This window comes from Emys orbicularis, chromosome 6, assembly GCF_028017835.1.
Source record: "Emys orbicularis isolate rEmyOrb1 chromosome 6, rEmyOrb1.hap1, whole genome shotgun sequence".
NCBI classification, from domain to species: Eukaryota; Metazoa; Chordata; order Testudines; family Emydidae; genus Emys; species Emys orbicularis.
This window is the reverse complement of record NC_088688.1, coordinates 50,718,365-50,743,901: the sequence shown is the minus strand read 5'-3', so window position 1 is coordinate 50,743,901 and position 25,537 is coordinate 50,718,365. Positions and strand designations below refer to the sequence as shown.

Here is a 25,537-nt window from a genome sequence, read left to right as displayed (position 1 = left end):
CCACATTTATGAAATTCAGACATCACAATAATTTATACTTTACAATTTTCATCCACTTATGCCAACATACCCTATGAAACTTGTAAACCTTACAACTAACCACAGTGAAAAAATAGAGGGATCACTAAAGATAAAGAAAAAATATAGTGGCTTGAGACACTATGAAAACTCCCTGTGTGCTTGGTTCCTGTCCTAGCTCACAGTCCACTTCTGCTTCCAGTTTGAGGACTTGATTCTGATATTAATTCTGGCTACGTTAAAGACTGCATCTCCGTCTATTTGCAAATCTCAAAAACCAGAACACAGCACATTACAGCCAAACATAGCGCATTCTCAATCAGATCCAGCTATGGAACAAACTTATTAGACTAATCCAGAGATTATGCTACAAAACAATCCTCTTTGATGGATCTTTCCTACCATAAGCAGAATGGTATTTACAACAAACACCAGCACTTCCTCAGGAAAACCCTACCCAACTTAGGCAGAGAGAAGAGCCAAAGACTCCACAAAGCTCACTAGGGACCCACCTATGCCAATCTATTAACTCAGGTGTTATGGTAATGGGCACTAATACAAAACCCTTATAACTAAAATATATTCTTATTATTTATCTGTTTCCAACATCAATCATGCCTATAATTTGCCCACTCTTCATTTACACACCACACCAGATCTATTCATTAATCCATCATCCTCTTCCACTTTTGCCTAAGAATTCTGTTTCCATAACTTGCTAACCATCACTCACATTTATGGTATGGGCCTGAAACAAGCATCTTTCAATTCACCCTCCATTTTCATTCCAAAGACATTATCTTTCTCCTTACCATATTCCTGGATCACTTTAACATGTACATACTCTTGAAATCTAGAACCCCTTCAATTCTTCCAGAATCAGACCAAACAACCACTTGAATGCAATGCTACCCACACGTATGGGCCAGAGATTCTATAGTACCCCATAAAATAGTCATATTGAACTAAAAATCACTTGGTATGGTATATTTATCTTAATTTCTAGTTTAAGCACCTATTCACAGCTCTAAGTGCTTTTATACACTTAAATTATATAACCACTATAATAATATATTCACCATATACAATATAATAGATCTCTGCACAAAATATGACAACCACATTTCTAGGCCTAAAATGACCTTATATTTGACTTCTCACTAGAGCTGTTGGGAGGATGACAATTCCATTTTGTGGCAACTTTTGAGTTTTTGAAGTTTGTTTTTGTTCCACTGTATTACAACATATATTCCAAACAAGAGAGTTTCAGTTATAATTTCTCTGCATGCACCTGTGTGCATGTCACCGTAAATAATAGTACAGAATGGAATGGAATTAAGAAACACAGTCAGAAATGGAGAAACAAAACAAAAAAATTACTTTTGTGACTCCACTTGAAAAGATAAATGTGATCTACGGGTTTGACCACAGGACTTCCTTCCACACTGAGAGACATGGGCTGGGGAGGGAAAGACTCTTAGTGCCCGTTCTTTTCCCGTGTCAAATCAAAGAGCACTGGGGAGGAGGGCGGAGACTAGGACAGCAGTCTACTAAAATTGGTTTTGCTGGGGTGCAGGAGAGAACTTAGGTTGCTTCAGGCTGTGAAGTTGGTCTTTAAACTTCCAAGCAGCTGCACACCCCTGCTTTTCCTACTAGTCCCACCACTATCAAACCATTGTGAAGAAGAACAGACAGATGTGTTTCTTCCTTTTCCCTCTTCAATTCTTAGGGCTGCAGCGGTTGTGGAGCCAGTGCCTTTGCTCTGGCACCCTCTGCTGACAACCACCCAAGCAATTTCCAACAGGATGTAGAGCTCCTGGAGTGCCACAAAAGAAATTAAGTAACTATTTTTAAACTATTTTAATAAAATATACCATGACTGATATATCATATTAATATGGTCCTATGCCACAATTCATTTTTACACCAGGTGAGGTCCAGAAGTTCCATCCACCCTTTCTAATCAGAAAAGGTCAGGCATATAATCATAGAATATCAGGGTTGGAAGGAACCTCAGGAGATCATCTAGTCTAACCCCCTGCTCAAAGCAAGACCAATCCCCAGACAGATTTTTTACCCCAATTCCCTAAATGGCCCCCTCAAGGATTGAACTCACAACCCTGGGTTTAGCAGGCCAATGCTCAAACCACTGAGCTATCGCTCCCCCTTATTAAAATCAGATGCTACACTGGAGCTCTGGGGAATACTAAATGTTACATTTACTTTTGTAAAAAAGCATTCAAGGTGACCTTGGGAATTATAGGCCAGGGAGAGCCTTACGTTAGTATCAGAAAAACTGGTTGAACTAAAAAAAAAGTTATACAATACCTATAAGGAATATATGATAAGATAACCAGCATGGCTTCTGTAAAGGAAAAAGGAAACTCGCTAGTATATTATGTTTTTTGAGTATGCCAACAAAATAGTGGAGAACTGGATGATGTAATTTTTTTTTTATTTTTAAAAGCCCCTGACAAAAATCATGTACTACAGACTAACAAGGAAACTAAGCAGTCATGGTTTAAGAGGTGAAATACTATAATGGATTAGAAATTGGCTGAGACAGAAAACAAAGAACACCGTAGGAATAATGGTCAATTAGCAAAAAAGCAAAAAGATAACAATGGGATACCTCAAGCTTCCATTCTAAAACGTGTAAAGGGAGGCAAACGGAGGGTAATTTTCCAGATAAAATAAAATTATTTAGGTTAGCCAAGTCAAAACAGATCAGTGAAGACCAGTCTTCAATTTTCAGCTGAAGTCAGAAAAGCATTCAAAATGTTAGGTTGTATAAAGAATGGGACAGAAAAGAGTGACGTTATATCAATGGTAGGACCTCAGCTGGAATACGAGGTTCAATTCCAAACATCCTAGTCTCAACAGATATAAAAGAAATGGGGAAGTTCAAAGACAGGCAATGAAAACAGATGAAGGCATGGAAAGAATTCATTATTATTATTTATATTCCAGTATTGCTATAGAGGCCCCATACAAGATCTATGAAGGGATATTAGAAAGACCAAGACAGTTCAGTTCAAAGAGGAGAGGAACAACAGGGAATACGCTAGAGGTATTACAAAAAACGTATTTTCAGAGAAGTTAAATCAGGTGTTCCTATTTACTCGGTCAAATACTACAAGAACAAGGAAATGTTCAATTAAATTAAAGGCAACAAATTTAAAACTGATAAAAGAAAATACTTTTCTATATAACACATGATTTAGAGACATAACAAAAATATCCACAGTTATATTTAATAGAATAAAATAAATTAGGGATATAAACCTTCACATTTCAAGGCACAGGCCAAGCACTGAGTGGCAGGCTTAGGAAGAAACTTTCCCTATGTGCAGCTTATCGGGAGGGAATAGCTCAGTGGTTTGAGCATTGGCCTGCTAAAGTCAGGGTTGTGAGTTCAATCCTTGAGGGGGCCACTTAGGGATCTGGGGCAAAATCAGTAGTTGGTCCTACTAATGAAGGCAGGAGGCTGGACTTGATGACCTTTCAGGGTCCCTTCCAGTTCTATGAGATAGGTATATATCTCCATATTTATCCTTTGAAGAGTCTGGTATCAGCCACTGTCAGAGAAAAAGATACTGGTCTAGATGGACCACTAATCTGATTCTGTATGACAATTTCTAAATTCCTATTGTTATTAGAACCTTCTTATGTGTGCTGTGGCAAAACAGAAATTGTAAATCTGTCAATGTTCACAATTTAACATAACATGAAGATCACACTTTTACCACTTAATTACCTATCCTAAGTTTTCTACGGACCTCAGATCTTATGAAAAAATAAAGCTGTGCTCAGCAAGCATTATGATTCATAAAGCGCAGGCTAATTCTAAGATAAAGAGTTACTTTACCTGGATTTCATAAGAGGTTGTGTCACCCATTTCTTTAGTTTCCGACGTCCAAAGGAAGTTTTGGTATGATCCAAGACCCACAATAGGCTGCCTTTTGTTTTCATATCAGTCTATCAGTAAAAGTAGCAAGACTGTTTTTTATTAATTGAATAATTGCACATATACCTTAAATAATTACACCAATCCAAGTATTAAATAAAATGCATTTCGTTTAGTTTTACAAATACTAGAATTAAACAAGGGCCACTTGTATGCAAAAGTGTTATGTAAATATCTTCAACAATGAGTCAGAAGATATTTAAGATTATTTTTTCCCTCTTTTAGCAAGCATGCTTTCTCACAAGACAGCCTAACAAAATGATAGAGATGAATTCTACAAATTAAATGAGGTTTGTAAGCATGAGCCAGTGATATGGAGGCAGGGGGAAAAAAAATTCCCCACACTAAAATGACTGGAATGAAGTTGCTCAAGAGCTTCCAGACTCAGGAGGAGATTTTCAAAGGCACCTGTGGCAGTGGGATCCTTAACTCCCATTAGAAAATCAATGGAAGTTGAGGCCTAACTGCCATTTGTGGCTCTGAAAATTCTCTCCCTTTACAATCTGTTCCTATTTAAAAGCATTTAAAGTTTCTGGGTGAGATTTTCAAATGGGCATAAGGGATTTAGATGCACAACTTCCATTAATTTCATTGGGATTAGTGCAGTTAAATTCTATAGACAGCTTTGAAAATGTCAGACTCTATCAATAAATTATTACATTTGCCTCACCTGATTCTGTAAGATTTCCAGATTTTTCAATGTTGTCCCATTAATTGTCATGTATTCAGCTTCACTTGATAACTGTTTAAAGTTACTGGGAAAAAACATTTCAGACGTCATATTGCCAGTGCAGAAAGAGACATCAGTGAAACACAAACCTCTTAAATCAAACATTGGCTGTGTGGTGCAAAATCAAGTAAAAATGGAAAGCAAATCAAATAAACTATACTAATAAAATAACTGCACATAAATATCATCTTTCAACTAAGGATCTCAATCACGTGACTGACAGGGAAAATAAGGCACAGAGCATCTGAGCAACTAATCCAAGGTCGCACAATGATCTAACAACATAGCTCAAAATAAAACCCAGTTCTCAGATTCCTAGTCCAGCACACTAGCAACCCCTCCCATCTGTAGGCCAGCAGGAAAATGAATGACATGTATTCTTTTACTGGTGTCCAGGGAAGTTTCTATGATGTTTCAATAGAAGAACAAATTTCAGTTTATTTCCCACTATCTAAACAGCATGTGCAATACAGATAACACAGATGTTCTGAGTTCTAAGAATAGATTTGATCATAATCTGCCGTCACAATTATTTAGGGGAAAACAAACATCAGGATATGTTTAATGATTCCATCCTACTTTTAATATGATGTTACCATGACCAAAATGATATTGCTTTGACTTCTTGACATATTACTCAGCAGAACAGACTAACAGGTTTCTAATGTTTGTACAGCAATTAAAAGCAACTCACAGAATGAAGCCCATCTTAAAAAGTAATCAAGTAAGATATGAAAGTAATTCCTTATAGTCAGACACAGGCGTGTGGTGGTCGGGACAGAAAAGGGAGCGCAAAATATTCACTAACATGTTTTGACAAATGAAGTCATGATTGTCTAGCTTAATAATACTGTTGACTGCTCCTTGTACAAAATCTATCACTTGTTAGTCCTCTTAGTTTGGAGAGAATGACTTTTCAGGCCTGGTCTACACTAGGAGGTTATGTCGAATTTAGCAGCGTTAAATCGAATTAACTCTGCACCCGTCCACACAACGAAGCTATTTAGTTCGACATAGAGGTCTCTTAAATTCGACTTCTGTACTCCTCCCCAACGAGGGGAGTAGCGCTAAATTCGACATGGCCATGTCGAATTTGGGTAGGTGTGGATGGAAATCGACGGTAATAGCTCCAGGAGCTATCCCACAGTGCACCACTCTGTTGACGCTCTGGACAGCAGTCCGAGCTCGGATGCTCTGACCAGCCACACAGGAAAAGCCCCGGAAAATTTGAATTCCTTTTCCTGTCTGGGCAGTTTGAATCTCATTTCCTGTTTGGACATCGTGGCAAGCTCAGCAGCACTGGCAACGATGCAGAGCTCTCCAGCAGAGATGGCCATGCAATCGCAGAATAGAAAGAGGGCCCCAGCATGGACTGATCGGGAAGTCTTGGATCTGATCGCTGTGTGGGGCGATGAGTCCGTGCTTTCCGAGCTGCGATCGAAAAGACGGAATGCAAAGATCTACGAGAAGATCTCAAAAGCCATGACAGAGAGAGGATACAGCCGGGATGCAACGCAGTGCCGCGTGAAAATCAAGGAGCTGAGACAAGGGTACCAGAAGACCAAAGAGGCAAACGGACGCTCCGAATCCCAGCCTCAGACTGCATTCCATCCTAGGTGGGGCCGCCACCACTACCCCACCACTGACCGTGGACTCTGAGGATGGGATATTGTCGACGGCCGGTTCCTCGGACATGTTAGCGGACGGGGAAGATGAGGAAGGAGATCAGGAGGACGAGGCAGTCGACAGCGCTTACAACGCTGATTTCCCAGACAGCCAGGATCTCTTCATCACCCTCACAGAGATCCCCTACCAACCGTCCCCAGGCGTTAACCCGGACCCAGAATCAGGGGAAGGATCAGTCGGTAAGTGTTTTAAACATGTAAACATTCATTTTGAACAGAACATTAATATTAACAGTGGGTTTTTCATGATTAGTTTGCCCTAGGCGCTTAACGTTTTAGTCCTTGGCAGTGCAACTACTGCAAAAAAATCTAACAATGTCCGGTTTATCATGATTGGTTTGCCCTAGGCGCTCTACTGTTTAGTCCTTGCCAGTGCAGCTACAGTAAAATTCGGTCTGTATGTCCGGGGATAGAGCTGAAATCCTCATGGGACATCTCCATGAAGCTCTCCTGGAGGTAATTGGAAAGCCTTTGCTTTCCTTGGGAGAGCGGCCTTATTGTGTCCTCCATAGTAGGAAACGTTTCCGCGCCAGGCTAGCAGCAAGTACTCTGGGATCATTGCCTTGCAGAGCATGGCGGCATACGGCCCTGGTCTTTGCAGGCTTTCACGAAGCATGCGTTCTTTCTCGGTCTCTGAAATCCTCATCAGAGTGATGTCGCTCATGGTGACCTGCTTTGAATTAGGGGAATGTTAGTATTGGGACTGATTGCCTGTTCCTTTACAGAACTGTAACCGGCGGTTTACAGCCATGCGGTGGAGGCGGGAGAGGGGCAGCATACAGGGATCTTTCCCGGGGACAGCCGCGAGGGGGTGGGACAGGGGCAGAGTTCATGCTGGCCGGATTGCTGGCAGCAGGAACTGGCCAACGCTAGGAGCATTGCTTTGAACGTGAAAGGAAGGCAGTGCTATTATTAAAGTTTTAAGCAGCCACAAGTCTACGGCTTATGTCAGCCTGCTACCCAAATTCCGCTGTCCTGCCCCGCTTGTCTGATCTGCACTGCAAGACCCCAGGCACTGAATGCGAAGGCCGAAAATTCGACCTTGTCCTGAGTGCGCATGTGATAGGTGCTGTGCATGGTCTTCTTCACAGAGAAAGACTATGTTCTTTGTTCACAAAAAAATTTATCTTTCTGAGGAATTCACTCCCTTTTTCCCATCCCACAGCTGCGACTGTCTCCCGACCTAGCCTGGCATCACACTCCCAGAGGCTGGCGCAGATTAGGCGTAGAAAGAAAAGGACACGGGACGACATGTTCTCAGAACTTATGGGCTGCTCCCGAGCCCAGGCAGCCCAGCAGACCCAGTGGAGGGAGAACATGTCCCAAATCCATTGATCACACATTGAACGGGAGGAGAGGTGGCGGCAGGAAGACCAGCAGGCGACTCAAACGCTGCTTGGACTAATGAGGGAGCAAACGGACACGCTCCGGCGCCTTGTGGATGTTCTGCAGGACCGGAGGCAGGAAGACAGAGCCCCGCTGCAGTCTATCTGTAACCGCCCTCCCCCGCCACAAAGTCCCATACCCCCCTCACCCAAAGTCCCAAGAAGGAGGGGCGGCAGAGTCCGTGAAAACTGTCACTCCACCTCTGCAGACTGCTCAAGTAGCAGAAGGCTGTCATTCCCCAAAATTTGATAAGTCCTTTCCTTCCCGCCTCACCCAAGCCCCTGTCCCAGTTTCATCCCCTAACTGTGTAGTTGCTAATAAAAAATACGTTTCTGTTAATTACTGTTTCCATCATGTTCTTTTAGAGGAGAGTCTGTTTGAAGGGGGGGAAGGGGGTTGGTAATTGGACAGGACAGTCACCTTTACCAGGGTACAGACACGGGGGCAGGTTCAGCTGCAGGTCACACACACATTACAGTCACTAGGCACCCTGGTCAGTCTGGGAGGTGGTTTTCATGTTCGGGGGGGCGGGGGGGGGGGAGCTATGTGACTTTGTGGCGGGGGAGGGCGGTTAGAGATCTTATGCAGCGGTCCTTATCCTGGATCACAGAGCCACGCAGCAGGGGATCTGTAACCGTCCTCCCCCTGCCACAAAGTCACATAGCCCCCACACACAGAGTCCTGAACAGGAGGGGTGGCAGGCTCCGTTGAAACAACCAGTCCACCAGTGCGGACCACTCTAGGAGCAGGAGCCTGTCATTCCTCGAGTTTAGAAGCGTCCTTTGCATCACTACACTATACCCGCTCCCCACCACAGTCTGCGTCCCAGTTTCAATACTTTACCGCGAAAACAGTAATAAAGAAAACGGTGTTCATTAACAAATTTATTTTTAAACGTGTGTTGGAAGGGGGGGAATGGGGTGAACGGGGTATGTAACTGGAGAGGATAGTGAACATTCACTGGGTAAAGAAACGGGGGCAGATTCAGCTTCTCTGTAAACAAACTTAATAGTCAGAGGTTACCCTGCTCACTCAGGAACCTAGCTTTCAAAGCCTCCTGGATGCACAGCGCGTCCCGCTGGGCTCTTCTAATCGCACGGCTGTCTGGCTGGGCGTAATCAGCAGCCAGGCTATTTGCCTCAACCTCCCACCCCGCCATAAAGGTCTCCCCCTTGCTCTCACAGAGATTGTGGAGCACACAGCAAGCTGCTATAACAATGGGGATATTGGTTTCGCTGAGATCACAGCGAGTCAGTAAGCTTCTCCATCTCCCCTTGAGACGGCCAAAAGCACACTCCACCACCATTCTGCACTTGCTCAGCCGGTAGTTGAAGAGTTCTTTTTCACTGTCCAGGGCGCCTGTATAGGGCTTAATGAGCCAGGGCATTAGCGGGTAGGCTGGGTCCCCGAGGATCACTATAGGCATCTCCACATCCCCAACAGTTATTTTGTGGTCCGGGAAGTAAATACCTTCCTGCAGCCATCTAAACAGACCAGAGTTCCTGAAAACATGAGCATCATGAACCTTGCCCGGCCATCCGACGTTGATGTTTGTAAAACGTCCCCTATGGTCCACCAGTGCTTGCAGCACCATTGAAAAGTAACCCTTTCGGTTAATGTACTGGCTGGCCTGGTGGTCCGGTCCCAGGATAGGGATGTGAGTTCCATCTATAGCCCCACCGCAGTTTGGGAATCCCATCACGGCGAAGCCATCTATGATGACCTCCACGTTTCCCAGGGTCACTACCTTTGACAGCAGTACCTCAACGATTGCGTTGGCTACTTGCATCACAACAACCCCCATGGTAGATTTGCCCACGCCAAAGTGGTTTGCGACTGACCAGTAGCTGTCTGGCGTTGCAAGCTTCCAGAGGGCTATGGCCACTCGCTTCTGGACACTCAGGGCTGCTCGCATCCGGGTGTCCTTGCGCTTCAGGGTAGGGGACAGCAACTCACAAAGTTCAAGGAAAGTTCCCTTACGCATGCGAAAGTTTCGCAGCCACTGTGATTCATCCCAGACCTGCAGCACTATGCGGTCCCACCAGTCCGTGCTTGTTTCCCGGGCCCAGAATCGCCGTTCCACAGCATCAACATGACCCATTGCCACCATGATGTCCACGGCGCGGGGTCCCATGCTTTGTGACAGGTCTGTGCCACTCTCAGACTTCATGTCCTCACCGCGCTGCCGTAGCCTCCTCGCCCGATTTCTCAGCATCTGCCTCTGGAAAAGGTGGATGATAAGGTGCGAGGTGTTGACAACGGCCATAACTGCAGCGATGGTCGCAGCGGGCTCCATGCTCGCAGTGCTGTGGCGTCCGCGCCATCACTCACCAGAAAAGTGCACGAACTGATTGCCCGCCGGCGCTTTCAGGGAGGGAGGGCGGGAGTGACGGTTGGATGACGACAGTTACCCAAAACCACCCTCGACACATTTTTTTCCCCAGCAGGCATTGGGGGTTCGACCCAGAATTCCAATGGACAGCGGGGACTTCGGGAACTGTGGGATAGCTGCCCACAGTGCACCGCTTCCAATGTCGACGCTTGCCCCGTTAGTGTGGACTCACAAAGTCAAATTACTGTCCTTAGTGTGGATACACACGTTCGACTTTGTAATATCGATTCCACATATTCGATTTAAGTAAAATCGAACTACTCTCGTAGTGTAGACATACCCTCAGATAGGATTTACAAAATACACCTCTATCCCGATATAACGCGACCCGATATAACATGAATTCGGGTAAAGCAGCGCTCTGGGGGGGCGGAGCTGCGCACTCTGGCGGATCAAAGCAAGTTTGATATAACACGGTTTCACCTATAACGCGGTAAGATTTTTTGGCTCCCGAGGTCAGCGTTATATCGGGGTGGAGGTGTAAATCTCCCCCTCCCATTAGACTGTAAGCTCTTTTGGGCAGGAACTGTGTTTTCTAACGTGTCTATAAAATGCATACCTTCGTGTTAATGCCACTGAATAAAATAATTATTACTAATAATCATTATTCTGGATTACAATGCCTTTTCATTGGTAAAGTCAGATAAAGTCAAATACCAAAACAATCTCATATGCAAAACAACTGCATCTTCCAAAATATACAATATTATGAGCATCAAAACAATCAGAATCATAGAAGATTATGGTTGGAAGAGACCTCAGTTGGTCAACTAGTCCAACCCCCTGCTCACAACAGGACCAACCCCAACTAAATCTAAATGCTATTCTTTTATTATGTTTAACCACAAGCTGTTGCTATTAGCAAAGCATTAAGTAGGGGTTCTCTTCATTTGGTTCTGAATATCTTTATCCAAACCTGAGTCCTACTAAACTTTTCAAAAACATCACACCACATCTTCTTAAGATCCAGTAGGTGAATAACCGACAAACAGAATTTTATTTCCATTTGATGTGTTCAGATTTGTCATAGTATGCTGTTCAACTCGGTCGCCACTCAAGCACATCTGTTCAGGGACTCTGTCTCTTTACCTGTTCCTTAAAGCATAAAGGATGCATTTGGATATTACATAAATAAATTTATAAATAAACAGTTGTAATACTTTGCTCTCACTTTGGTTGCTGGGCTTAGTGTGTGGGTGCTGGGGGGTTGATGTTGGTGGCCTGTGACACACAGGAGGTCAAACTAGGTGACCTGGTGATCCCTTCTGTCCTTAAACTCTGACTGTAAATACAAAATATGTCCAGCAAGCAGTAACAGCAAGTTCCAGAACTAACATAATGAAAGTACCCTGCCTCCATTCCCTGAAGCTTAGATCAAATGTAAGACAAAGAGTCTCCAGACCAGGGAGGCGCCATATCACTCAGTGGCAAGGTCCAAAAGTGAGCCCTCAGAGATGCAGGCACTGGGGAGAACATGCTAGGTTTGCTTCTTGATGGTACCATGCAAGGTACTGGACAAACTGAAGCAGGCTGCAGTACCAGCGATTGAACCACACTCAAAGGCTGTGACACCAGCACCAGATGAGTGAACTCCTGCACCACCAGGAAATCTGGCACTGAAAAGCACAAAGATCTTGCACCGTTGCGTACGCCTCCATTGTCATTGGTACCAAGAGGGTCCCCTAATGCTGCTGTTGTTGCATCAAAGGGTGCAGTACCAGGGGCTGAGATGATACCCCAACAGCAGTCTGTCTCAACGGCACCAGCCTGGGTGCTGGAGTTGACGAGCCAGCATGAGGTGATATCAGCTCTGTGGAGCACCTCCTCTCCGAGGATCCGTTATCCCATTTTCCCGCATGCATGCTTGTTGACAGTGCCGAAGAGCTCAATCGTTTGGATGAGTCCTTGGAACCCCTTTGCCGGTGTTTCTTTTTTGGCACCAGGAAAGCAGAGACATGCCATGAATTGGCAATGACTGGAGCAGTACTCCTAACCAAAGTTGATGAACTCAATACCCATTCCAAGCGGGAAGGCTCTGAAGGCAGACGCAGGGTGCCATGACAAGGTGATGAAGTCTCATCTCTATCCTTTATTGTTCTGGACTTAAAGTCCCTGCAGATCTGGTGCCTGTCACAGACACAACCCTCGCTGAGGCACGTTAAACACCAAGAATGAGGGTCAGTCATCAGCTGGGATTTTCTGCAGTCACAGCAAGACGTAAAGCCTGGAGACCAAAGCATTCCCTGGTACCAGGCATCAGTACCCAGAACAACTAGGAACTGACTGAACTACCAACCATATTAACTAAATTATGCAAGATCAGAAAAATACAAAATAAATACTAGGGCTGTCAATTAATCGCAGTTAATGCATGCAATTAATGCAAAACAAATTAACTATATTTTAAAAAGTCATGAGTAATCGCAGTTTTAATCACACTGTTAAACAACAACAGAATACCAATTTAAATGTATTATAAATATTTTTGGATGTTTTTCTACATTTTCAAAAATACTGATTTCTATTACAACACAGAATACAAATATCAGGGGGTAGCCGTGTTAGTCTGTATCTACAAAAACAACAAGGAGTCTGGTGGCACCTTAAAGACTAACAGATTTATTTGGGCATAAGCTTTCGTGGGTAAAAACCTCACTTCTTCAGATGCATAGAGTGAAAGTTACAGACTTGCGAAGTAACTCCCTGCTCTCCATGTGTCAGTATATAATGCCTGCATCTGTAACTTTTACTCTATGCATCTGAAGAAGTGAGGTTTTTACCCACGAAAACTTATGCCCAAATAAATCTGTTAGTCTTTAAGGTGCCACCAGACTCCTTGTTGGTTTTACAGAATACAAAGTGTACAGTGCTCACTTTATATTTTTTTTTTTTATTACAAATATTTGCACTATAAAAAAGATAAACAAAAGAAATAGTATTTTTCTTTAAGGTTATGAAGCCTGTTGTCCCTTTTCTCTGAAAACAATTAGGGACCTTTGAAAGCAAAGTCCTGGATAGTCTGTTGGACTCTAGGGGTTGCCCAGATGACAACAACCACGAACACCTTCTCATAGTAACAGCTGATGCCATGGTTCAAGCAGCTGAATCTGCATTGTCCAAACTGTTCTGGAAAGTGGTCCTACTGACCAGCTTACTATCTACCACCATGACTGCAAACTCCTACCTACAGTTCTCTGGTAACTTGTCTTGAAATTTTATAACACTCCCCAAGAGAGTGAAGTCACAACGACTCAGGAGTGCCTGTTGGTTTGCATTTCTGAGTTGCGGACTTCCTGAGGAATAAAGTTTGTGCCTCTTTGTCCAGCATGTCCTTGTCTCTCCCACTCATTGGCAGCTCCCACCACAAGAGAACCCGGGTGGGTGGGAGTGGGAGCAGAAATGTTCAAATCCCTGCAAGGGGACGAAGTATCTCCTCTCAGTTTGTTTTGCGATGGAAGGCAAAAAGGTGGGTGTCTACCAAAGAGCCTTAACTGGCTCCATAATGGCTCCATAAAATCAGAAAAGCTACCCTGGCTGGGGTTGCCAATACCAGAATATCTACCAACTTGTGAGCACTTTAATTCACCTCCTCAGTCTCAGTGTCAAGTACAGAAGCCACCCTTCTCACAAGATCTTGATAAGCCCTGTGGTCCTCTGGTGGTGAGTCAGTTGTTGGCTCATAATAGCCTCATCTGGTGATGAGGTATAGGAAACAGCATGCATCTAGGGTGGTGGCTGATATTTGACTTGCAGTGAAGAAGCTGCCTGGGTGACTTCTAGCTGCTCGGTACCAGTGAATGATGCACTCGGTGCCAATGTTTTTGGTGTGCTCTCCATGACAGTGAGCAATACAGCAGGGGGGAGCGGGGTCCTAGCTGGAGGGAGAATGCCCCCATCGCATCCAGAACAGCCAGTGATATGCACCTGGAAACCATCCTTGCCTGGGCCATTGATCTTTAGAGGGAGGTTTCTGCATGACGCATGGTCCCAAAGTCTCTGATGAGAGGGTATGTTACTCATCCTGGATGGGATACAGATGACCTCACCTCCAAGACCAAAGAAGAGTGGGATACTTCTGACAATGGAGTGGCAAATCCAGATGGGTCTGGTGAGAGGTAGCCCGAGCCCAGGGATGGTGGTACCAGAAAAATCACTGGAGGTTTTCCTCTCGAGAGCGCAGGCTTTTGCATAAGCTTGGGTAGCAGTACCGCAGGATCTTGACATAGTGAGGCATGAGCAGGAGGCACTGGTACCATCCTTGGGCCTTCTACTGCTGGTGATACCGGTATGGAGAGACTAAGCAGGTCCCTTGTGGCTGCATAGCATAGCATAGCAAATTAAGGGGATATAGCTATTCAACGGTCCAGATTATATCCCGGAAAATGTCACACAGGGGTTCACTGAATGTTGCCTGCAAGACAAGGTTAAGACTCACAGTCTCGAGGAGTTTGCTGGTGAGGTGGATAGACTGGTGTGGCAGGAAGCAAACTCTCTTCTTGAGGCAGAGATAACAGTGTCCTATAGTTCTGCACTCCCCGAGAGAGCATCACATAAGCCCCATGCCATGCTTACTTCTCAGAAACATCATATTATAGGTATGATAAAGACATGTACCGACCTAAGCTTGAGTAATGTGGGACCCAAATTCCAGGGGCAGTTTTGTGTTTAATCAACCTGACTCTTGAGCTCACCAGTGAAGAGTGGCACAAGGCTAGCAACCCTGATGTGGATGGGGACTAAGTACAGGAGTCCAGGGATTCCCAGAATATAAGGGTAAGTCCCACAGCCAGGCCCTGAAGCTTTGAGAATCAGGGTTGTGTAGAACTGAAGGGAACAGGATAACCGCTCTCTGATTTATCCTGAATTAGTACAGGACTCTCAAAGTGACAGAGGAAGGATGATACCTCAGTTCACCCCGTCCAATTGCCTTTACTGCTATAAGACAGCAACAAAAAGAGTCCTGTGGCACTTTATAGACTAACAGATGTATTGGAGCATAAGCTAACGTGACTGAATACCCACTTTGTCTGACAAAGTGGGTATTCACCCACGAAAGCTTATGCTCCAATACATCTGTTAGTCTATAAGGTGCCACAGGACTCTTTGTTGCTTTTTACAGATTCAGACTAACACGACTACCCCTCTGATACTTGCTGTAAGACAGTAACTCTGTAATTAAATCAGGAAAGCAAAAAGGGAAGGCTCCTAAGTACAGCCAGAACATGGGGAAATGGAGCTCAGAGATAGGAGCAGATCACACTAGGGCAGATGTTGTAACAGCACCCTAGGAATAAAAGACACAACTGAAGGAGAACATCCCACCATCAGTCTTGGCTATTGACTGGTTCTCTCCTTCAGGGATTCTATCTACTTGTGAGCGCTACCTACATGATATCTGACCCACCCCCGTCACTATAGTAATATGGTAATATCCAAAAAGGCTAAATGATTACGCTGCATAGACAACTTCTCCCATATAAGGGCAAGCACCTTCTATCCCTCATCTTCACTCCACTAATCTCTTATTCTCTTTCATTTACTTTCTTCATTCTTCTATTTGCCAGAACACACCACTTCGGAGAGGCAGACTGGACAGAATAGATGCACAAAAGTTCTAGGCTGAGAATGAAAAGAAAAAGGAGGAGGGAGGACAAAGTTAGTCCTAAAAAGGGCTAAAAAAATGACTACTTTGTGTACTGCTTTCTGGCAGCTAGAGTCATTCAGCATATAAGTGTAATGCTGTCTACAAAATGGAAAAGAGGAAAGATATAAAGGAAAAGGGAGCACAATGCAGATCTTGCTGAGTAACTAACAATGAAATTCACCCTCTCTGTACAGAAGGTGTGCAGCATAAGGTGCATGCCCCATATAAACCCTATTCTAAGAGCTTAAGTGGTACTTTACGTCATACATAGACTTTGTACTGGGGGGTGAATTTCACCGTATGTGGATAAAATTCTTGTTCAGTTATTTTGAAGTTTTCCTCCTTAAAACTCTTCTTTTTTAGTTTATGAAAGTTTTGAGATGGTATCCACAATGCATACACATGAAATATTTCTGACTGCAGATCCTGAAAGTTGCATCATTTACTGGCCACTGGTCCCCACTGTACTCTCTAAATTACTCAAACAGGACATTTTTCTGGAAGTTGATGAATTCCTTTCAAATAACTGACACCAAACTCTAGGAAACGGTGCTCTAAGAGCTAACCAATACGAAGATTACAACCAGCATGCTCTTTGACTGTTGAAAGTATTAAAGAGGTTTTCAAATGCGCCAATGGGAATTAGGCACCCAACTCCCACTGATTTTCAATTAAAATTCTGTGCCTAACTGCCCTTTGTGCCTCAGAAAATCTCCTGCTAGATGTTATTCACCCTTTTGATAGAAATCACACAGAAATAAAGGGTCATCTACTCTTACAATATTATAATTAGAATATGCCTCTGTAATAGAGATGTTTCCTTATTCACTGTTGTATTTAAAAGCCTCTCCTGAAGAGTAATAACAAATCTGGAGTACTTCACGCAAGAGAATCACCTCATTACTTATGTGGGAAAAAACTATCCTGAAAACTAGTTCCATGATTCTCTAAGCAGTCAAAACTGATGTTTAGCAGTTTGCAGGAGCTCTTCATAACTCAAAGGAATGTTTCCTTTGTCTAAGCCTGCTTCCATTAGATCTATAAACTTCTTAGACTGAAAGTTGTATCTCACAGCACACATCATGCTCACTGACTCATCAGTAGATGCTCATTGACCTAAATTCTCTCAGCAATTTTAAGTTGTCTGTCAGTGTGGCAGAAGCATTTATTTTATCTGCTTCATGTAGAATTGCAGAAAATAACAATCTGATACCCGCTACATAAAATGCATTCCCTTTCCAGAAATTAACCTTATGGATTATTTTACTGACATCTTTAATGTTTATTTTTAATATGACTGAAGTTGTAGTTGGCCCAATATTTCTATATGTAACATGTTACTAACAATGAGCAGAGCCCCAGGAAACAAGTAGCTACTAGAAAGGGAGTCCCCATATCAGATAGTCAAGGGAGTATAGGTGACCGGCATCACTTCTTTCAACGAAGTACAACAGAAGACAAGTTTCTTAGTACAATATCACCAATTACCTCAACACTATGCATTTTCTTTGTAGTGTAACTCTAGGATATCAGGAAATCTTTAAACTTTCCATTCAGGTGCTTTCTTTGTTCATACATTCAGGTCAGGCCTGTTCTGTCAAGAGTCACCTATTACATTAATCCTTTTCCTTCCCATTCTGTAATTATACTCAATTTGGAACTTGCAGCTAGTGCAGAATGTGGCAGCCCACTTGTTAAGCAAGGTCTAACACTGAGAGTACATTGCACCTGTACTACTGAATGATTTCCAGGTGAAATTTAAGGTGTTTAAAGTCCTAATAGGTTTGGGTCCACACTATCTGAGAGAACATCTGCCTTTTTGTGTGTTATTGCAGCACTGGAAATCATCGAAGGCACTTGAGCCAACACCGTCCATGGCAATACAACACTTTCAAGAATGATAGGTCCTTGACTTTATAACTCATTCTGCTCCTTTGTTTATGAATACTCATATTTGGTGATCTTCTGCACACAACAAGATGGAACTACCTGTTCAACAGGCTTTTTTCAGGTAAATCTGATTTGTGGGATGAACTGGAGTGCTGTGACTAAGATGCTGCTTGAGGGATTTGGCATGTTGGTATGGGAGATGATATTTAGAGTTGGGGAGATATCATAAGGCTTTTTTTTCTTATCAGATCTACAAGGCTTGCTGAGTGTTCCGTTGTTAATATTTTGTATATTTTTTTGGATGGAGGAAAAAGGGGGGCTTTGTAGGAGCAAACCAAATCCAAATAAACCAAAAATCCAAATATGTTATTCTACACCATGTATATTTTATAAGCGTAAGCAGTTTAGAATCAACCCAATATTAGAAAAATGTTAGAGATTGACAAGCCCAAATAGCATCTCTTCTAAAATTCAGATTTTAAAAATTCTCTGTAATGCATAAAAATTCTAAGTTTTCCAAACAAGGTCTGCAATAGTGAAAAGGACATTTGTCAGCTGCGAAATCTACCAACTAAACCTAAGTATTCTGTGTGTTTTGGTTTATTGTCACGCCCACTATTGCTGTCCACCTGCCCACATTATTTTTACAAGACAGTGAGGTAGTGAAACTAGATTTTTGTAAGAGAACAAAGCTATTTCGTGGCGTGTAGGAAGCTCCAGGAGGAAGGGGGAGGAGCAGGGATGGGGCACGCTCCGGGGAAGAGGCGGGGAAGAGGCAGGATGGGGCGGAGCAGGGGCAGGAAGAGGCAGGGCAGGGGTGGGGACTTGGGGGAAAAGGTGGAATGAGGGCGGGACCTGGAGTGGAGGTTGAGCATCCCCCAACTAGAGGGGAAGTCAGTGCCTATGCATTTAATGTCTTTCCCATAAACTTATTACATGGTAGTTTACCCACCAATATGGTACCACCCACTTAACTCCCTGGATTTGTCGATGTGTTTTAAATTTTTAAATAGGTGACCAGATTCACAGACTCAAAAAGCTCATAAACATTTGGATACATTGAATACACATGTGCTTCAAAAGCTAAAGAGAAAGTGCATGAAATATTTTTGCAGGAAAATAAAATATCGGTGAGGCTCATCGTCATAAAAAAATCTTTAAAATGCAGCAGCAGACTTTTGTCCACAAAACAAAACAGAAGTAAAGTTGAGATAAGATGTCTGGGCTTTATTAACAAACTTTTTCATTTCCCATGACAGTATCAGTTTCTGCAGCTTGTTTGTTTTTAATTACATTTGGCTGTAGTACAAGCCAATTTAAATATTGTTAGTACTGACTACAAGCGTATTCTTTCCTATTTCTAATGATTTTTATTGAATATCACTTGATGTTTTGTTAGTGTTAATTAGGAACTCAACTGTAAAACATCATGTTTACAAAGACCAGGTTTATCCCAGAAGCAGGTGCACTAATGTTGTAGAAGGGAAGTTGCCAGCTAGAATTTACAAAATGGCAGATGGTTAAGGCCCTACTTCATTCGCAATATTGTGGAAATTGTAGATCCTGCAATATTAGGCTTCAACCACAATTCTGATTTTAATTAGCTTACTTTGGACACTTCACAATTTTGCATACATTTTGAGTATGCAATTAGTACTGCACTAACATTCAATGCCTGTAAAATGTAAAACGCTAAAGTGACTGGACTTGATTTCTACAGTAATTGTGTTAAGACTTTTAGTCTTCTGAATTTTAATATTGTACTTTTTTTTAATTAACATCATATAGTTGCAGCAAAATGTCTGACTATCAAAAAAATTAGCAAGCATAACATAATACTTGAGTGTTTTTCTTAAACAAATAGGTTTACTCTGGCTTTTCCAAATTACTGCTATTAATAAAGGTCCATTATTACTTTTCCGCAATTTTCCATGTCTTGTCTGCAACTCAGCCACAATTATTTGAAGATCATCCCGTGATTCAAGTAGGGCCTTACAGATGGCACATTTTTATCATTATTTTGATTTTCTGAGATTTATATAAAATAACTTACCTCGGGTTGTAAAGTATCTTTTCCAAATTAAATTCTTTGAGGTACATAATTACTGCTGCCAAAGAGCAAATCACAGGCTTATCCAAGTTTAGGATTATAGACAGTTGTTGAGAACCTGCAAAAATATGATTTCCTTTGTTAAATGATTGCCACTAAAAATTGAGACACGATTATCTATTTTTCAATTCAGTCAAGTACAAATAAAAGATTTTATTGTGAAAGAGTTAAAATATTGTTTATAAAACAACAAAAATGAACTTTTAAAATAACATTTACAAACTGGGACAGCGCAGTTTATGAATTTCTGTGTTGTTCCAATGCAAATGGGGATATAAAATACTGGACTTTGCACTCAGTTCCCCCCACTCTCCCCTAGAAATTGCTGATTATCAGTCCAGATGATTTATAAATTTACAGACTAAGGCCTTGATCCTGCAATCTGATACATGAACGTGGCACTGGCTCTGCACGGGTGCACATGATTGCCCATGCAGATCAGGACTTGTTTTGTAAAGTTGCTTTATGAAAGTAGAATTTTGCTTTTACCTATTACTCTCTACTATAACCTCCACCCCAATACCAACAGTATCAAATTTTGCAATAAAATACAGCTCAACATAAAAAGGACTTTTACCAGGCTTTACAGCATAAGTGTGCTTTTTAAACTGTTTCTTATTAGCAGAGTGTTAATTAAGAAACATTTTCATAGGTTTTTGCCAAATTTTCTTCACTTTTTACACAATGTGTGAATTTAAGTTTTCAAAGTAAGTATCTTCAGATTGGGAAAAATATTAAGAATTCTTTACTACTAGCCTACTGCTCACTTCTCCAGGTCACATCATCATTCTTGAAATTTGTGAAATTCCACATCTACTCTCATTCTTCTCCAATTTAGTCAGAGACATAATAGAGGTAACTTCTCAGAAATATCTACAGTACTACATAGTCTTTACATTTCTGCATTTTTCCAGCTACTTTACTTGTTTTGCAACTATGTGCCAGTTCAGAGGGTAGCTATTATTAAATATTTGTATTAGTCAGACCTAGCGGTCCAAGCTCCATTGTACTAGCCTGTATTTGTCTATATAGCAACTAACCAGCACTATAAATTTCAAAGATTTTTCTGAATGAAGTACCTGTGGTATCAAGCACTCCTCTTGCATAAAAATCAGTAATCAGCTGGAAAGCATGGCTGTATTCAAAATAAATGCTTTCCATCCTTTCTATTCGAATTCTGTCATCTCGTAAACTGGAATGAAAAAAATAATGCTCATTAGTTTTCAATTCTTAATCTCCTTTTACGAACTAAAGAAGGCTCAGACTTCAACTCGCTATTTTTTTCCTCTTTCCTCTCTTTTTATTGCTAAGAAGCCAGGGGATAGTAAATGAAGACATCAGTTACGGCATCTAATCTACGGGGGATTCTAAAACAATTTTAACTTTTTTTTAAATTAAAAACCTGCTTTCTCTCCATAAAACACTCTGTATGACTAAAGTTATACTCCAAAAGTGATTACCTAAAAATGGCACCTTCCTACTCACCAGATCAGTTTCCTGAGTGTTTTCAGAAACTATATCTTCTGATTTTAGTGATGAAACCAATTTTTACAACTCAGAATTGTAAAAACTCTCACAGTCAACACAGTTAAGAGGGAAGGAGCTGATATCTTCCTGGCTAAGGGCTTCTCTACACATGAAACTTCATGTGGAATAAGGTAGGGTGTGAATTTCAAGCTGATTACTATTCCTGACTAACTACATTTGTCAACGCTCTTATTTCAGAATAAGAATCCCTTATTCTGAATTAGCTTAATCCACAATTAAACTACCGGTAATTTGGAATAAACCACTCTTATTCTGGAATAAGAGCATCCACACAAAATCAGGAATAGTTCATCAGGAATGGCTGTTGTGGAATAACTCCTTGTGACACTGTGTACAATCCTACACCAGGCAAGAAGGGGTTAAAGAGCAGTTTTAGGTTTAGGCAGTCCTGCCACACCTGCAAGGCATATCAGTCTTGGAGAAGGAGCCTTAAAAAGGGAGAAGCCCATTTCAGTGGGACCCATCCCTGGGAGATGGACAGATCTCTCCCCATAGTTCCCAGGAAGGAGCACTGTGGAGAATGAAGCTGGTAGAGAGTTCCTACATGATAGACCTGAGGGCATTGAGCTAGCCTACAGCTCATTGGGTATCTCCCAAAAGGAGGGAGGCCACTCTCCCCCAACATATTTCTGTTTTGTCCACCTGTTCATTTCTGACTGACAACTATCTGGGGAAGGGAGCATCATCTTTATTTGTCTGCACCACACCCAACACAATGGGATCTTGATACTTCAGTGGAGTTCCTAGATGTTACAGTACTATATAATATATACAATAGGAATGGAATGTTTTTCAGACTGATAGGAGGGCCCTTTTTTTGTGTATGGGTCCCATATATTAAAAGATGGAGAGGTTACTCATCTTGTCCAGCAACTGGAGTTCTGCAAGATGTCTCTCTCTGTGGGGGCTCCACTTCAGGCATGCCTGCACCCTGCACCACTGATCAGAGATTTTTGGTGTTGGTGCCCATTCAGCCCCATGCATGTGCCCCACACATCCTCATGTCCGTGTTAAGACTATGTTGGGCTGCATGGGCGAACCACTCTCAGTTCCTTCCCCACCACAAAATCCCACCAAGGGAGACTCCAAAGCAGAAGGGAAGGAGTGCAGGTAGTAGAGCACCCACAGGAACATACATCTCAAATAACTCCATTTACTGCACAGGGTGAGTAACCTCTCCTTCTTTGAGCAGTGTCCCTGTGGGTACTCTACTTCAGGTGACTCCCAAGCAGTACCCCTTTAAAAAAAGGGGGAAGGGGTTGGAGCACAGTCCAATATAGGAGAGAGAACTGTGTTGTCTACAGCAGCATCTGATCGTGCTGCAGGTGCCAAGGCATAATGATTAGAAAAGGTATGAACAGAGGACCAAGCTGCCATTCTACAGGTGTCTGCAATTGATACATGCTTAAGTAAGGCTATAGATATAAATAGGACTCTTGTTGAATCTGCTATCTCTCTTGAAGGGGGTGGACATGATTTCTGATCACTTTTTTTTTTAAAACCACCACCATTGACACTAGTGCAGTGAGATATTATTTTCCTTCTTGTTCCTTTAGCTTGTACCAACCTACATTTATATCTACTCTAATATAGTCATCCATTTTGCCAGTGATGACCCTAGGTCTAAGCTACCTAATTTAATATCTATGGCCACCTGAACAATTTGCAAGAAGTCAATCTTAGTATTAAATTCTCCAACATGCACTGAATGCTACCTGGAGCATAGAAGAGTGCAGGCCTTTGAGGCAGTCTTGCAAGAGAGCAGGTCTTTAAATCCTACCCACCCAGAGGCAAGACTAAAGAAATCTTTTTAAAATGGGATTTTATTTTTAGGCTCTATTTATTGTGTCCTCACAATAGTGTCTGTTTTCAAAACAGTGAGGTTTAGGAGTGCCTGGAGAGATAATTTCTTGAAATTGAATTCAAAATAGGAGGTTTTCCTCCACATACTCATAGCCCCACCCACCCACCCCTTTGATAGTTGGCTTGCTGGTTCTGCCCCAGCACTGATTTTTTTAAAGTTTATATCTATTTTTAACAATTATTAGTGTAGTTTGCTGCAGTGAAGTGCCATTTTCTATCATGATGCATCAAGTGAATTTCTCTGTCATTGATGCTGTATATAAGTTATCTCCTTCTGTATAAAATTTTGGCAAATGAAAGCAACAAACAGTATACCTTGGGTAAAATTTGAAACTTGCAAAGTCACTGAGCCTTAGGCTCCTATTTCACTCAGGCACTTCTGGAAAAGTTCCTCTTGTGTCAGAATAATGTTACAAAGGTGCAAGCAAAATAATCAAAGCCTTTAGAAGAAAAAAATTCCATTTATAATATAAGAAATACCTCAAAGTAGAGCACATTTAAAATCAGACAAAAACTAACTCAGATCTTTGTTAAGATCTTTAAGATACCTGGAATATGAATTCTATAGTATTATCGAACATCCGTTTGATACAGATGTAACTGCTATACTTACATAGTATGCTAACAATTTATTATGTTTATTAATCCAGCAGCTACCCTCCCTAAAATTCACCAAGACACTACAAAAACAAAATTTGCTGAAGAAATCATTGATGTTTTTATCCTCTATTCAGTGACATTATTATCCTTAGGCCATTTTTCTGATTATAGCCAAATCAGTTATGATGACACTACTCCAGAAACCAATCCCAATTTAAATCAGAATTTTCAACTTCCAGTCAACTTTCATAATCATCATTCTTGTCAAAACCTCTACAAATGAGTTGCTGTTAAACACAGTTTGATATTGATAGTTTCATTTACTTCCGGATTTAAAATTGAGAAGGACCATTAGAAGAAGCTGTTACCCTAAAATAGCCAGTCAAAGAAACCGAACATTTCTAAAGAGAAAGCTTTTTTTCTTTTTGTGCCACTGTATGTGTTTTGCTGTTATTCCCCCTATAGCCTGGTGTTGAGCACATACCAGATAATTATAATTTTTATGTGTATTTTAACAAAGTGGAACTCTGAAGTCATCTAAAGTAAATATCCTTTCTAGGAGGCAAATGGTGGGGAAGGTAACTAGAGTTCATTGTGGAAAGCAGTGTATTAAATCCAAGTGAACTGAAGGAAAACCTCTGATTCTTTCTGTATTTTTGTCTTTTGTACTGTGTTTAATATGTTTCCTTAAGCACCTAGAAGCATATGTACATTCAAAGACATTTAAAAAAATTGCAGGTAGTTTTATCTGTCACTCTATTAGAAAAAATTGTGTGTTCCATGTTATAATGGATATCTTAATTTCATAGTCCCTTCAACTATAACAGTGGCTGATGGACATATCTAAAAGTTGGCCCAGTAAAAGATACTGCCTCATCCACCTTGTCTCTAGTATCTAAAAATCAACATTTAACTCTTTACAAGAAATAAAAATGGAGATTACTGTTTTGCTTTCTACGTCCAAGTGCAGCATAGCACACAGGAAAATCAGTAAAGGGCCCTATTGGTTCATTCTGAACATCAGTTCTTCTGAAAGAGAAAAAGGTAACAATTTTCTGGTGTGGGGGGTTTTTGGTTTTTTTTAACCAACTAAAATGCATACAGAGCAATTCCCCATGTGATACACATATTGCAGATTTAGAAAGCATAATTTGTTTCGTATAGTGTGCTTAGTGATAGACAAGGCACTAAGACACAGACGAGGCACTAAGACACAAAGTCCCTGTCTGAGATTGGTTTTCTTAATAGTTGTTAAACAGTATGTGAACAGGCCCTACTTTATAGTATTGCCTTAAAATGCTTTACTCCTGAAATGGTCAAATAAAATGAAAACCATAATTTTATATTCTACCAATTAGTAAATAGCTGCTTTTGATACTTATTACTGAAAAATAGCTTTCAAGTAATACCAATTTTTTTTTTTGTAAATTAGCGTTCTGTTTTATAGTTTCATAGAGTTTAAAGTCAGAAGAAACCATTAGATCAAGTCTGACCTCAAATAATACTTTTAATACTACCTCCTGTGCACAAAATGCCCTCCTGGTACATGAAGCCTCTACCCCTTCACTCAGTTAAACCCCTCCTATAAAAAACGTATTCCATGACATCAAAAGAAACTAGATGACTAAATCATCTACAGTAACTCCTCACTTAAAGTCGTCCTGGTTAACGTTGTTTCGTTGTTACATTGCTGATCAATTAGGG

General features: G+C 41.6%; 1 protein-coding gene across 1 annotated transcript in view; it reads right to left on the bottom strand.

The window, feature by feature from the left end:
- The window catches only part of MSH3 (mutS homolog 3), a 214,980-nt gene that overhangs the window by 126,643 nt on the left and 62,800 nt on the right, over window positions 1-25,537 (bottom strand). Inside the window, exons 9-12 of the mRNA XM_065406009.1 lie at window positions 20,902-21,014; window positions 19,766-19,880; window positions 4,656-4,740; window positions 3,887-3,996 (exon numbers count right to left, since the gene is read on the bottom strand). Coding sequence (XP_065262081.1) covers window positions 3,887-3,996; window positions 4,656-4,740; window positions 19,766-19,880; window positions 20,902-21,014 — 423 coding nt within the window. The remainder of the gene's footprint in view (window positions 1-3,886; window positions 3,997-4,655; window positions 4,741-19,765; window positions 19,881-20,901; window positions 21,015-25,537) is intronic.